This window comes from Talpa occidentalis, unplaced genomic scaffold (assembly GCF_014898055.3).
Source record: "Talpa occidentalis isolate TD23 unplaced genomic scaffold, MPIMG_talOcc4v2.1 talOcc4.7, whole genome shotgun sequence".
NCBI classification, from domain to species: Eukaryota; Metazoa; Chordata; class Mammalia; order Eulipotyphla; family Talpidae; genus Talpa; species Talpa occidentalis.
In genome coordinates, this window is record NW_023605083.1 from 100,918,422 (window position 1) to 100,931,204 (window position 12,783).

A 12,783-nucleotide genomic window follows, 5' to 3' on the forward strand; every position below is an offset into this window, starting at 1 on the left:
CCTTGGCCTATAGCAATAGGTTGAAAACAGGGCCTGGGCCTTCCTGGAGGCGCAGGGGGTTGGGACACAACCTATGAGATTGTCCGTAGGCTCCGCAGCACGAGTTCGATACCCCAGCTGGCCATGGAACAACCCACATGGTGCAGCAGACCTCTCCTGCCTCGCCGCAGCCGTTTATTTCCATCGCTCTGCCTGCTCTGTTCCCACCTCTGTCTCTGGTGGGTCCTCTCATCTCCCAGCCTCTGGCCTTTGCTGCAGCTCTTATATGCATAAATGGATGAATTAAATAAAAAAAAGAAAAGAAATCTGGGCCCATCAGACAGTTTCGGTGCTCAAGAAAAAAGTTTGTGTCCTAAATTGGACTCTCTGGAGAGGAGATCCCAGGTCCCAAGAGTCCTCCACGTGTGGAAACCCAGGGACCTAAAATCCTCGTCACCTTACCCCACCAAGTCCCTCAAGCAACACTGAGCAGTGCTGGCCTTGGAAACAAGGCCCAGGTGAGAAACGAGACTGCTCTAGTCTGACCCCAGGGCCACGCGTGCCATCCAAAGGCCTGTTCTCGCTGTGCATGGTGACTCCCACGGTGCCAGGCTTCCCTGTGCATGCTGCCAGCCAGGGCAGACTCTGCGGCAGCAGCTGCAGGCAGTCATGGAACAAGACGACACCTGGAGTTGAAATTCTCATAATTTTAATGGTCAACAGCTTCTGGTTGGCTCTGAATGGTACAGTTAAACAATATATTTAAAGACCCCCCTCCCAAGCACGTCCACACCCCCTCAGTAGCGCTGCTTCCGTCCAGGTTCCACTGCCCAGTCAGACTTCCACAGCCTCAGACCCCCGTGGGTTACAGAAACCCACATCTTAGTGTAATGAGTTGAAAAAAACCCTCGGTACACTTGTGATCTGTGTTATTTTTTTAAAATAACAAGTATTAAACCAAACACCTTCCCAGGCTCCGCTGACTCACGGAGAAAAATGTTACTGTGGCAATCTGAATACTCTGTTGTCTCTCATGGCTGGGTTGTTTGCTTCTCTCCCTGTTCTACTGAAATCATACGGAGTAGAGTTCGTAAATCTTCTTTACACAGTACACCAGGGCGGCCAGTGCTATCGTGTTGTGCAGTCTCTTTCTGTGCAAGTCGTCCTTCCGGACCAGCACCACTGGGGTGGAGGAAGTGAGTGTGTGCAGGGGCAGGCGGGACAGTTTATAGGCGTCGTACTCCACCTGATACTTGCAGCAAGGGTCGAACTGCCAGGAGATGCCATAGAGGGTGCAGCAGGCCAGGCTCAGCACGCCAGCAGGCAGGGAGATGTAGTGGGAATAATCTAAGGGCAGTGCCAATGGGGTGAAGAGGCAGGCGGTGCCTGCCAGCACGGTGGTCTTGTGCAGGCAATTGCCCACGGTGATCCAGCGGGCAGTTTCGTCGCCGATGCGGGTGGGCTCGATGACGATGTACTTGTACTGGGCTTCCAGGGCCTGCTCCAGCTCATATTCAAACTGGTCCTGGGCGTTCTCCCCATTGTAGATCTCGTGCACGATGTAACAGTCTGTGGCCGATAAGCTCACCCTGGTGACGGAGGGCAGGGAGAGAACAGTTAGGCCCGGGCAGTTACTGTTTTTCTGCTGAGACGCCGAAGGTAAGGCAGAGATGGGCTTGAGGGCAACTTTAACTTAGGTGATTATCTGCCTTAGGCCCCAACACACCCGATAATCAGAAAAGACTTTTTTTTCTGAGTGAATGAAAGAATGAAATAGAAAAAGACAAAGGAAAAGGAGTACCCCAATCTTTAAGATGCTGAAAATCTACAGGATTTTCAGCCGGGCCCAACTCAGACCTGTGAGTTACCAAAAGAGTGCAAAGAAAAAAAATGACAACAGCCCCAGCCCTGAGCAGTGTGAACACAAACAGAAGCCCAAGGCTGACAGGATGAAATCTGCTCTTGTTAATCAGGGTAAGTACAGGAGGATTTTTCACTGGAAACCAGCAGATCACCGAGAGAGAGATTGCTAATCACCTGCCCTTTGCAACATTCACAAGTACCCACCCCAGGCCCTCTGCCTTGGGTGCCCAAGAACAAAATTCCTCTGGGCCTCATGGGAGGACAAGTCACACAAAGCCCCCAAGGTCTTCCCAGGTCAGCAGGGCAGCCCCCAGGGCTCTTTCAGGGGCTTGAAAAGGGCCAGAGCAAGGAGCTCAAGAGCCCCAGGAACACCAGCCCCGAACACCACCAGAACTTAGAAAAAGTTCTTTGATTTAACCAAGAAAAGACAGCACCTGGAAAACAGCAGTGACGGTGAGGCTCACAAAATGTGAGCATGTACATGGCTGCAGGTACCCGCAGAAGGTTCCCAGCCCCACCCGTTCTCCAGAACTCTACTTAATGCTAGTAAATGCTTCTCTCACTCACACAGGAAATACTGTTCACAAAGACCCGCCTCAAAAGGCTGAGCTGCTCCACCGGTCCCCCGGATAGAGTGACACAAGCCTCCCCAGCAGAAGGCCCACAGCCCCAGCAGTGACTACAGGCAAGAGGGCATTTTCAGCAGCTCAGTTTGTGGCATTCTGGCACAAACTTTCCACCCAGAGCAGATGCTTCTCACATCCCCAACAGACAAAGCTAAATGCAGACGTGTACATGCGCGCCCTTTCCACCTGGCCTGTTTCAGCCTGTGCAGGTCGTCTTGTACCTCCACGCTGTTTCTCCCAGTTTTGCTTTGTCGATTCATTTGATGACAAAGTTTGATTTATCCCACCTGACAGGGACCCTGGGTGACTCAGCCCTTGAGGCTGGATCTAGTTCGTAACCACAGTACCAACACAACTCCAGAAGGTGCTGTGAGAGGCTCCTTCTGTCACACACCTCTGAAAGGCAGGGCCTTCTATTTAGCAGCCCCCCACCCCATCTCTAGCTGGTCTGACTCAGGTCCTGAGCTATTGACTGTCCTTAACAGAAACCAGGCTCCTTTGACAGCCACCAAGAAGCAGGGCCCTAAGCGCTCAGACATAAAAGCCCTTGTCTCCTCCTGTCTTCGACATACACACACACACCCCCCCACCCACCCACCCAGGTGGCCATTCTGGGGAGTCACAGGGGAGCAAGGCTCAACTACCCAGTCAACGACCAAACATTAGTGACCAGGGAAGACTTTAAAACAAGGTGAACCCAGAACCTCTGATTCAACATTAAGGTTGCCCTGCTCTCCAGCCTGCCACGAGCTGTAAAAGCTACCTTAGCAAACAAAGAAAGCTAAGAGGCCGGTTTCAGTGGGGAATAAGTGACTGATTATGGCTCTCCTGTGGTCAATTTAGAACCAAAGTGTATGGGAGGAGTATCCCCAGGGAAGGGCCCCCAGGGCCTCTGCTCCCAGGTGGAAGCCAATGTAACAAGATGTTGGGCTGGGACTCAGACAAAGGGACTCTATCCTGAGAAAGTAACTGTAATTCAGCTGGGTGCAGGGGAGCCTCCTAATTAAATCACAAGCCCTAATTAAACTGTACACCGGGAGAAATCACTCCCCAGGGTCAGACAAGAGCCTCCTCCACACAGGACACTGCCAAAGGAGCTGCTCCCGGGACTGCAGTCAGGGCTGTATCCGGGACAAGTGAACAGGCTGTTTCTGTAAGAACCCACCGGAAGTTTATGAGACAAGAAAAGCTAGATTTTTTCCCTTTGAAGGGCTCCATGGAGTTTCTCCATTTGGTTTTAATTCAGAGGGGTGAGAGGGAGGTCACTGAGTTACTACTCCCAGGCGGATGCATCACATAAAAGGCACTTTTAGCAAACAAAACAAATCATAGAGGCAGGGTTTCTCTCTACCTGAGTAAACGGAGGGCTGTTTCTATGTGGTCGTGAGAAGCCCACATCCCTGGTAATGGCTGACTGTCCCAAGTGTGCAAGGACGGGGAAGGGGCATCCAAGGTTGGCACATTCCTGGTCCAAAGTCTCCTTTGTGTTCTGAGGCTCATTAGCCAAGAGGGGCGGAGGGAGGGAGAGTGAGGAAGGGCCCAGTCCTGCACCCACTTGTGAACTGAAGGAGTCACCTCCGAGTCAGTAGTGTGTTCTGCTGACTATCAAAACCAGGCCAGAGGACACCTTGTCAGCATCAGGGGCAAGTGAAAACAATAGTTATGCTGAATAGGGAGATGCCAGCTGAACCCCAGCACCCAAATTAGGCAACTCTCAGAACCATCAGGGGACTCACCTTGCCTCACCCCATCCCCTCCCCACCCCAGCTCCTTGCTGCCCCACCTAGCAGCACACATACCTTCCACCCCCACCTTCCCCATCCCATCCTGGGCGGCTCCCTCTGGTTCCTCAGGCAGGCATTCGTGGGCAAGGTGTGGTTTGTTAACACAGATGAGTAGCTGTGTTCCATGCCCACCAGGCCTGGAAGGAGAGGCCAGCACCCTCTGCACCTCTGACTGCTGGTGTCACCCCAACTGCACAGGAGTCAAAAACCTGATCTACAGCTTCCACCCCCTGCCCTGGGCTTCAGGCAGTTGTGACCAACACAGGGTGAGGACTGTGTATAGACATAGGTGTGCTCAGCCCCCCCCACACACACCCCCCAAGCCTGCTGAAGTGTATGCATCATTTCCTAGAGCTCCCGCCTTGATGTAAACCCATGCCTATCTATCCTTGTTGAACCAACACTCCGAAAGCACAAAGTCACAATTCAGGAGCTTCCCAGGGGCCCTTCAAAGATGGAAACCTCTGAGGTTGCTCAGCAGGAGATGCTGCAAACAAACTACACCCAAATGAGGAGTAGGGTTCTTAGTTTTTACTGGAAAGGACAAAACCGAAGTCTAGGCAAGGGAGCAGATTCCCAGGACCCCAGACGGACGAACAAGGAAGGACACACCCAAGCAGGAGGTACCTTGTGATGGAGCCACTCCACCCAGCAGTCAGCACCCACACTCTCCATTGACTGGGGCAGGGGGCCATATGCCCCACAACCTTAGGTTTTATAAGCCACTGGGAAGGCTCATTCAGTTCGGTGCAGGTGATATGCACTGCTGGACTTCCTTTACTGCAGAAACCTTGCAGCCAAGTCCTAGTTAATCCACTGGCCCCAAGTATTCCTGGGTTTTTGTTTCTGAGTCAAAGGTAACCCAACTAAGGGAAAAGCCTGTTAGGCTTTTCTGGAAGGATTTGCAAAGACCTGAGAATGATCGTTGTCACTGGAGAGGGGAATGGAATGGCTCTGGAAAGAAAGGAGATTCTCATTTCACTAAATGACTTCTGAACCTTTTGAATCTGGCATGTTCTCTGGAACTGATGGAAGAGCGTTCTCTCCTAAATACCCGCTGAAAGTACTGAGATCACTTCACATGTTGGGTCCTTAACTAGCCCGTGAAGCGGAGCATCGACCTGTCTGAGCTAGACTGAATGACTATGATGACACACCTCAGGGTCACATGTACTTGGAGGTGCAGTATTCACTTCCCCCTGTGCCTTCACCCAGAGTCACCAGAGGCCCTCGTCTCTCCAGGTCTGAAGCGAACTGAAGAGGCTCTGGGGAGCAGTCAAAGGAATAAGGTAGAACCGGCTTTCTAGTTAGAAGGCCACTTCATGGATCTGGGCGCCCTGTGCGCACGCCAGGCGGCCTGTCCAGCATCTGTCCCTGGGGTTCCCTGCACCATCACAAAGTGTGTCTCCAAGAATCTGGGATGACAGCAATAGTCTCAAATGTGAGACTCCTCAAAGTCTGGAAATACCTCCCCAAAAGTCAAAGCTGCACAAGAATGTCCACAGCAGCAACAAGATTACTGACTACAGATTACATCCATGTGGCATCCCCTACCAGCAACAGTGTCATAGCTGCATACTGCACAGCTGGAGAGCAGAACAGGAACCCTCCCGCCCCAACCCAGCCAAAAGCACACAGTGCCAAAGGACGTTTTTCGGGATGTTTTTCTGTGCACGATGAAGATAAGCAAGGAAATGCACCTGACCACCAAGGAGCAAGCTGGCCTCCGACGGTGGGGACGGGCCAGGATTGCAAGCCTGGTCCTGCTAGTTTCCCACTTAAGGGGAGCACTGAGCATACAGGACTGTTAATTTTTTTTTTAATTATGGTAAAGTACACATAAAATTTACCATCTTAACCATCTTGAAGTTCAGCAGTGTTAAATACATTCACAATATTGTGCAGTCAACCTCTGTAACCTGTTCATCTGGCAAAACTAAAAGCTCTGAGCCCATTTAAGTACTCCCACCCTTCCATCCTACTTTGTCTCAATGAATCTGACAACTTCAGATCTGCATACCATGGAATCGTGTGGTATCTGTCCTTTTTTGGACTGACTTATTTCATTCACCATTATGTCCCCAAGGTTCATCCATGTATAAACCATGCATAAATCATAAGCTCCTACCTTTTTAAGGATGAGTAATATTCCAACGTGTGGACAGAGCACTTTGTTTTTTCCACTCACCCAGTGATGGACACTGGTGTTGCTCAGTGTCCTTGTTGCTAGAAGCTACTCTCTAGCTATTGTGAATAACGCTGCTACAAACACTGTTGTAAACAGACCTGTTTGAGTCTGTTTTTAATTCTTTTGGACAAAAACCTAGAAGTGGAATTGTTAGGTCACAGGGTCTTCTATTTTTAAGTTCTCAGTCAACTGCCATGCTGCCTTCCACAGCAGCCCCACCACTTCACATCTCCACCCCAGCGCACGGGGCTCCAAGTTCTCCACATCCTCACCAACACTATTTTATTTTCTCTTTTGTTTTTGACAGCAGTCATCCAAATGGGTGAGAAGTAGTGGTATCTCATTGTGGTTTTGATTTGTACTTTTAAAAAATAAATAGCTTTCATGAACTAAGATACCACACAGTCTGCCCATTTAGAGTGAACAGTTCAATGGCTCAGCAATTTCACCCGGCTGGCAATGAACACACTAGAATGGAGGACATTTTCATCACACCAAAAAGAAACCTCATCACCGTCTCCCCCTGCCTGAAGCAGTCCCTGGCAACCACCAACCTACTTCCTGAACATGGACTTGACTATTTTGGACTCGTCATAGAAATGCAATCATAAGACACGTGCTCGTTTGTGGCTGGCTGCTTTTGTCTACCATGTTTTCGAGGGACAGACATATGGTAAATTTATGACTTCTCAACATGTTCGAAATATACTTTTGATGTGCTCAATATATCATTTTTTAAAATCCAAGACAAAATAGCTGGGGAGAAATATGAAAAAGATTAACAGGAGTTTTGGATGGTGGCCTAACAGGTGACTTTTAAATTTAATTTTTCTTCATATTTTTCTATATTTAAATAAATAGACATGTGCCTTTTTGTTTAAAAAACAAAACCAAAAAAGCCCTCCTTCAAGGAGCCTGAATCCCTTGGGAATGCAGGCTGTGGTGTAGGGCAGCTCCAGCAGATTCCTGAAGCCCAAGGAGCAACCCACACTCCTAGGGACCAAGCCCATGGCCACAGCAAATCCAGACGCTGGCAATGTCTAGAGGATGAAGGGCCTCTCACCTCTGCAGTCAGGACAGTAAGGAGGAGGACACGTCCATCCTCTGGATGACTCAAGTCCACACAGGCCAAAATGTCCTGCATGCAAGCCACCGTAGTTTTCTGGTCAGGCCAGAACCACAAGAACCAAATCTAACAGTAGAGGCGCAGCACTTGCCTCAAGCCCACATTTTGAGTGGCCCCGGGCTCACTGGCAGGACTGAAATGTGTGCTCCCTTCTGAAATACAAAAGGAGATGGATGCCATGGTCCTTGAAGGCAGAGAACTGCCTACACTGTATCTGCATGTGGTTCCCAAAAGACGTTAGTGGAAATAGGTTTGTAAGGAACCCTGTCCTCTTCAGAAGGTTGGGGTGCAACCAGGGGGAGAGAAACAATTCTAGCAACTAAGAGCACCAGTGGCTAAATGTGGTCACTTGCTCATCTATTATGTGTGAGGTGCCAGACCCTGTGTCTACCCCCACTTCCAGGTCTACGAAAATCCACTTTTGGCTAACCAAAAATTGCTCCCTTGGGAACCAAAGAAAAGTCAAAAGATTAAGCGGTACAAGTCTATTCTGTTGACTGGAAGGCCAGTGAGGACAGAAAGGCACAGGCACGTAGTCCCAAATATCGAGGAAATTCCAGGTAGGCCGAGGCACTTCCCGGGGGCGCCCTGGCATCCTCATCTGTATCAGAGAGCTGTGCACCAGATACTGTCCTCGGTATTCTGCTAACCCAGCAGCTCTTCTGCTTTGGAACAAGAACACAGTGCACCAAATGTGGGAGTCGGGAAGCCTGGATTCAAATTCCCTCTCAGTTACTCACTGGCTTTGTGTTCAAGGGCACAACTCCTTGCTGCCCTGAGCCAGCGTCTCCTGTGTCCAGTGGGACAAAGGTCCAGCTCTCCTAGTGCTGCAGTGGTGGCAGAATGGGGTTTGTCTGCAAATCAGAGAGACAACTACCTTTTCCCACTGCCCTCACTCACAGGAGCCATGTACACCCACAGGTGTGGCCCCTGACCCCTTACCACTTTCCTGGACACAAGCTCTTCCCTCCCTTCTTCAGAAAGTTGGGGTGTAACCTGAAGGACAAAACCACTGTGGCACAGGTTATTGTTGCTAGAATCCAGATTGCTAGTGTCAATCAGGATGATGGAAATTCATCCCATAAGGTTAGGGCAGGTTCATGCCAAAAGGGTTGAATTCCAGCAGACTCTAACCTACAATATGCAACTTCTGGGATCAAACGTGTGCTCCAACTGTAGGACTTCATTTTCCAGGAGCTGCTGAGCAGAACCCTACATGCCGTAGGGCTACATACCTACAGTTTGGGGTGCACATACTGTACTTGTGTTGCCCATGAGGTGGGAGAGTCAGAAAGGGTGCCTCTCAAAAGAAAGAAAATGCCCCAAGCCTCTAAAAAGGTTCCTTAGCTCTAAAAAGAAAGGACAGCTGAGAATGTGCGCTGCTATCACCCCAGGAATATGAGCCAACCTGCCTACATGGCTTGTGGGTCATCTGTTGAGCTGGAGTGGGAACTAAATCCTCCACTGGCTTCCAGGACCACGGCTGTCCAAGTCACAGATTAAAGCAAAGCTGTCCGAGAGGAGGAGCAAATCCTGGAGAACAAAGCATGGCACAGAATGATGTGGAAGTAACCACACGGAACCAAGTGTCTAAATGTGCTAGAGCAGACAGCTGCCCAAGCTAGGGATGGAAAGCCACAAAAAGTAATTTCACCCTAATACCCAAGCATTTAGTCCAGTGCACTGGCCCTCTGAGTGCCCCAGGCCTCTAAACAGTGCTGTTGCCTGGCATCAGGACCAGAAGTAGATCAGGTACATCTTCACATGAGGGGAAAAACAGGAGCCGAGCTCACACAGCTGTACTCACATTCCAACAACCATGGAGACTCAGACGCTCAGGGGCCCCAAGAGAGTGAAGACAGCAGCCCAAGTGGGACAGGAGGACTGTCTGTGAGCCGGTCCGGGTTGGCACCCAAGTGGCAAAACACACAGATACCTGCACTGTGCCTTCCTAGATGGGCAAGTCTGTCTCAAAGACGCCGACAGGACAAGTGGCAATCTGTTTCGTGTGCTTGCTGCCAGTGTGCTGAATTTTGGACAAGAATTCAGGTTACAGCTCAGAGTCTGATGTTCTTCATTACAAACACTGTTGATTCCCTAGATTTAATGGAGTGGAGAGAAAAATCAACATGCAAGCAGCTATCATTTTGCTACTTCCATCCCTCTCCTATTTCAGTCTAGACCAGCAACGTGCTGTCATATAACTTTCTACAATGGTGAAAATGTCCTATAACTGTGAGTTATATGTGGCTACAAGCACTTGAAATGTGGTTAGTATGACACAGGTGCTGATTTTTCATTTCACTTCATTTAAATACAATTGCACCATGTGGCTAGTGGCTACTGAATTAACACAGCTGTAGATTCGAGAACAGGTAATGAAGCCCTAAGCAGGACCATCATTAATACACAGATGACAACAGTAATTCCCATGGCCAATCTAGCAGCAGGTAGAGTCTTTAAATCTAAGGAGTGCTTCTGGAGTTTGCAGTCACTAGCAAACCTGCAAAGTTTGCCCAAAACCTTGCTCTATGCCAGTCTCTGCCCCAACACAGACAATGTTGTCCTTCAGAATCAGCGCAAAGCAGATTCCAACCATGATGTCCAAACAACTGGGGAAAGTGGTCTTATAAAGAGGTGCTGACATTGGGGTCAGCACAAAGGTGACATAAAACAGTCATTTAAGAGAGTCACAAATAGCCTATTTCAGTCATAAGAGCCAGTAATACTCCTGTGCCTCATAACTTATGGTTTAATCCAACCTGCCCCACCCAAACAGTCGTCCCACCAACTGAGCAGGAATGGAGGTGTGCCCAGAAGTTGCTGGCTGGCCCTGGTTATGTTTCCATTCCCTCCCTGCTCAGTGGGAGGATCTTAGGAAAACTAAGTTCGGGCAAATGACTCCTCTGACAGCGTTGGCTAAGGCGGTGGTCTGACAGGCGGACCACCCTTTATACGGAAGGAAGATTGCTGGTGCCACCTACATCACAGAACCAGATGCCCCACTCTCAGATGACAAACATCATCTGCACCTCTAGGGAAACCTTCAGTTCCAGGCAACCTAAGGAAACCATAGCTTTGATGAGTCAAGTTGTTAGGTGAGGAAGAACGAACTAGAGAGCACTGGCCCTGATCAAAATGAGCTGGTCACTTCTCAGTTGTTAAAGGAGAGTTTTATGTGAAATCTCTCCATTTACAGTGTTGGCAATTACATTAAATTCCTCTCTAAATTGAGGCAAGGACTGCATTTGGCCTATAATATGCTGGTCTGTAAATTCAGTTTTGAACATTTCTCTCAAACCAAGGAGATAAAAAAACCCAACATCTAAGTTAGATCTTAGATCAGCAAAAGCTTAATTTTTGCTGGCATGTCCCCTTTATACTGTCTAGAGCATCCGCACTTGGCCCTTTCGGTTGTTTTAACCAATAGAGGAATGACTCTCTTTGATACTTTACAATTTTCTAAACAGGTTCTCTCCAATTAGCAAAGGATTTATGCTTGCATTAAAGATCTTTAAAGTGCTTGCTAGTTTTTAAGGCCTTTTGTAAACATCAAAGCTCACTTCTTTCTAGAGTCTGATCTGTTTAAGAAACATCAGGTGGGAGTTGGAAAAACAAAAATATCTGTTTGCTATTCAATGCTTTTCTGAAGAGAACGTGCAGAATGGACAATGTTAGATTAACTCTGCTCAAGAATAAAATGCAGGCTAAATGGGCCTATCACAACTGCCAAACAGAAAGAATCTTCTGGGCTAGAAAAACCATCTACAAGCAACAGAAACGAGTATGTGATGGAATCAAAGAAAGGGAATAATGCAGAGTAGTTGAGAGAAAAACAATTTTTTTGTTTCTGCTTAACCATCCTCATCCAAAAGAAGACGAAAAAAGCAAACATAAGACTTTCCTTTCTTGCTGACCTTTGCTGTAGCAACCAAGCAGTAACAGAATGGACAGGACAGTTTAATAAGGGTGATTCCACCAACACACATCCTTTTCTAAACTTCTAGTGGCTGAACAGCTTCTACTAGGTGACACTGTTTTCCAAAACTGTACATTCAATACGAAAACTACTCCAAACTCATCTTTTAGAAATCAGTTCTCCAAATCGAGATCCACCTTCGGGAAAAAAAAGCTCCGAGCTTCTACCCACAAACCATTCATTAGGAAAGGTCACTTTAAAGGACTTCCACGGCAGGGGAGCTCGCAGCGATTCCTCAAAAGGTAGCAAAATCCACCTCTCAAGGAAGCGGTCTACTCTCGGCCTGATAGACACACTGGAGAGAGTAAAAGCTCCCCCTGATAAACGAGTAGACCTCACTGCCCTTCCCGAAGCTGGCCCGCTCTGTGCAAGCTGCCCCTTCCTTCTCCCTCCCAGGAGCCATTCCTCGCCACGCCAAGGGGCCGCAGCCAAGACTCCACGCGCTTGGCCAAGCAGGCTGGAGCTTCGGACACCCTTGGGACCACCGAGAGCTAACCAGGTCCCTTAGGCCTGCGGGCCCCGGTCCCCTCCAAGTGGCCAAGTCCGGACTAGGACTCCGCCAGTCCGGAAGGGACTCGCCCGGCCCCGCCATCACCTCCTTCCCAGAGCCCTCGGCAGAGGCCGCTTCGGCCGGACTAGAGCAGACGCCGGCTCCCACCGGGACCCCGGATCAGCCCGGACTGGAATCCCTCGTGCCCGGCAGGGGGACGGAGAGGGCGGGCGGATAGAGAGAGCCCGGGGCCTAAGTTAGGGAGAGCGCTGCAGCCCCAGGAAGCCCAGAGGCTTCCCGACTTCTGAGTCACCCGCCCTGGTGCGGCAGCAAGTCCCTGGATCTCACCTCTCTCGGGCGCTGCCGCCACTGCTGCCCGGGCCAAGACGCCTCCTTCCCCAAGCGGCCATCTTGGAGACACTCTGCTCGCAAATGTCTCGCGCCAAGGCGGCCTCGGGATAGCCGGCGGGCTGAAGGGAAATGTAGTCCAATTCGCCTCCCGGGAAAGCTCTGTGACAGGTAATCGAGCCCTAAAGGACTACAATGCCCATAATGCATCGCGCTCCGGAAGCCCGCCTCCTCGGACTCGCCTGGGAAATGTAGTCCTCACACGGGGCCGAGCGTAAAGGGGACACCCGGGGAAGAGTCTTATTCTGGACACTTTTTAGAAATGAAAATCTCCGAAGTTCCAACATAGAATTACAGTCTTTCCCATCCTCTTGTAAGACCTTGGGTTCGAGAGTAAGGA

The 12,783-nt window shown here is 49.6% G+C and overlaps 1 protein-coding gene across 2 annotated transcripts; it reads right to left on the reverse strand.

Moving 5' to 3' along the window:
• Positions 1-671: 671 nt before the first annotated feature.
• On the reverse strand, positions 672-12,658 carry TMEM11 (transmembrane protein 11). 2 transcript variants are annotated; one of them, XM_037493064.1, is made up of 2 exons: positions 12,384-12,658; positions 672-1,568 (listed from the first exon to the last, which is right to left on the reverse strand). In XM_037493064.1, exons 1-2 carry the CDS (start codon positions 12,443-12,445, stop codon positions 1,052-1,054), a joined length of 579 nt encoding a protein of 192 aa, XP_037348961.1. In that variant the 5' UTR covers positions 12,446-12,658; the 3' UTR covers positions 672-1,051. The 2 variants fall into 2 exon arrangements, with proteins under 2 accessions (XP_037348961.1, XP_037348962.1); XM_037493065.2 differs by lacking the exon at positions 12,384-12,658 and adding an exon at positions 9,374-9,663.
• Between the last annotated feature and the right edge of the window lie 125 nt (positions 12,659-12,783).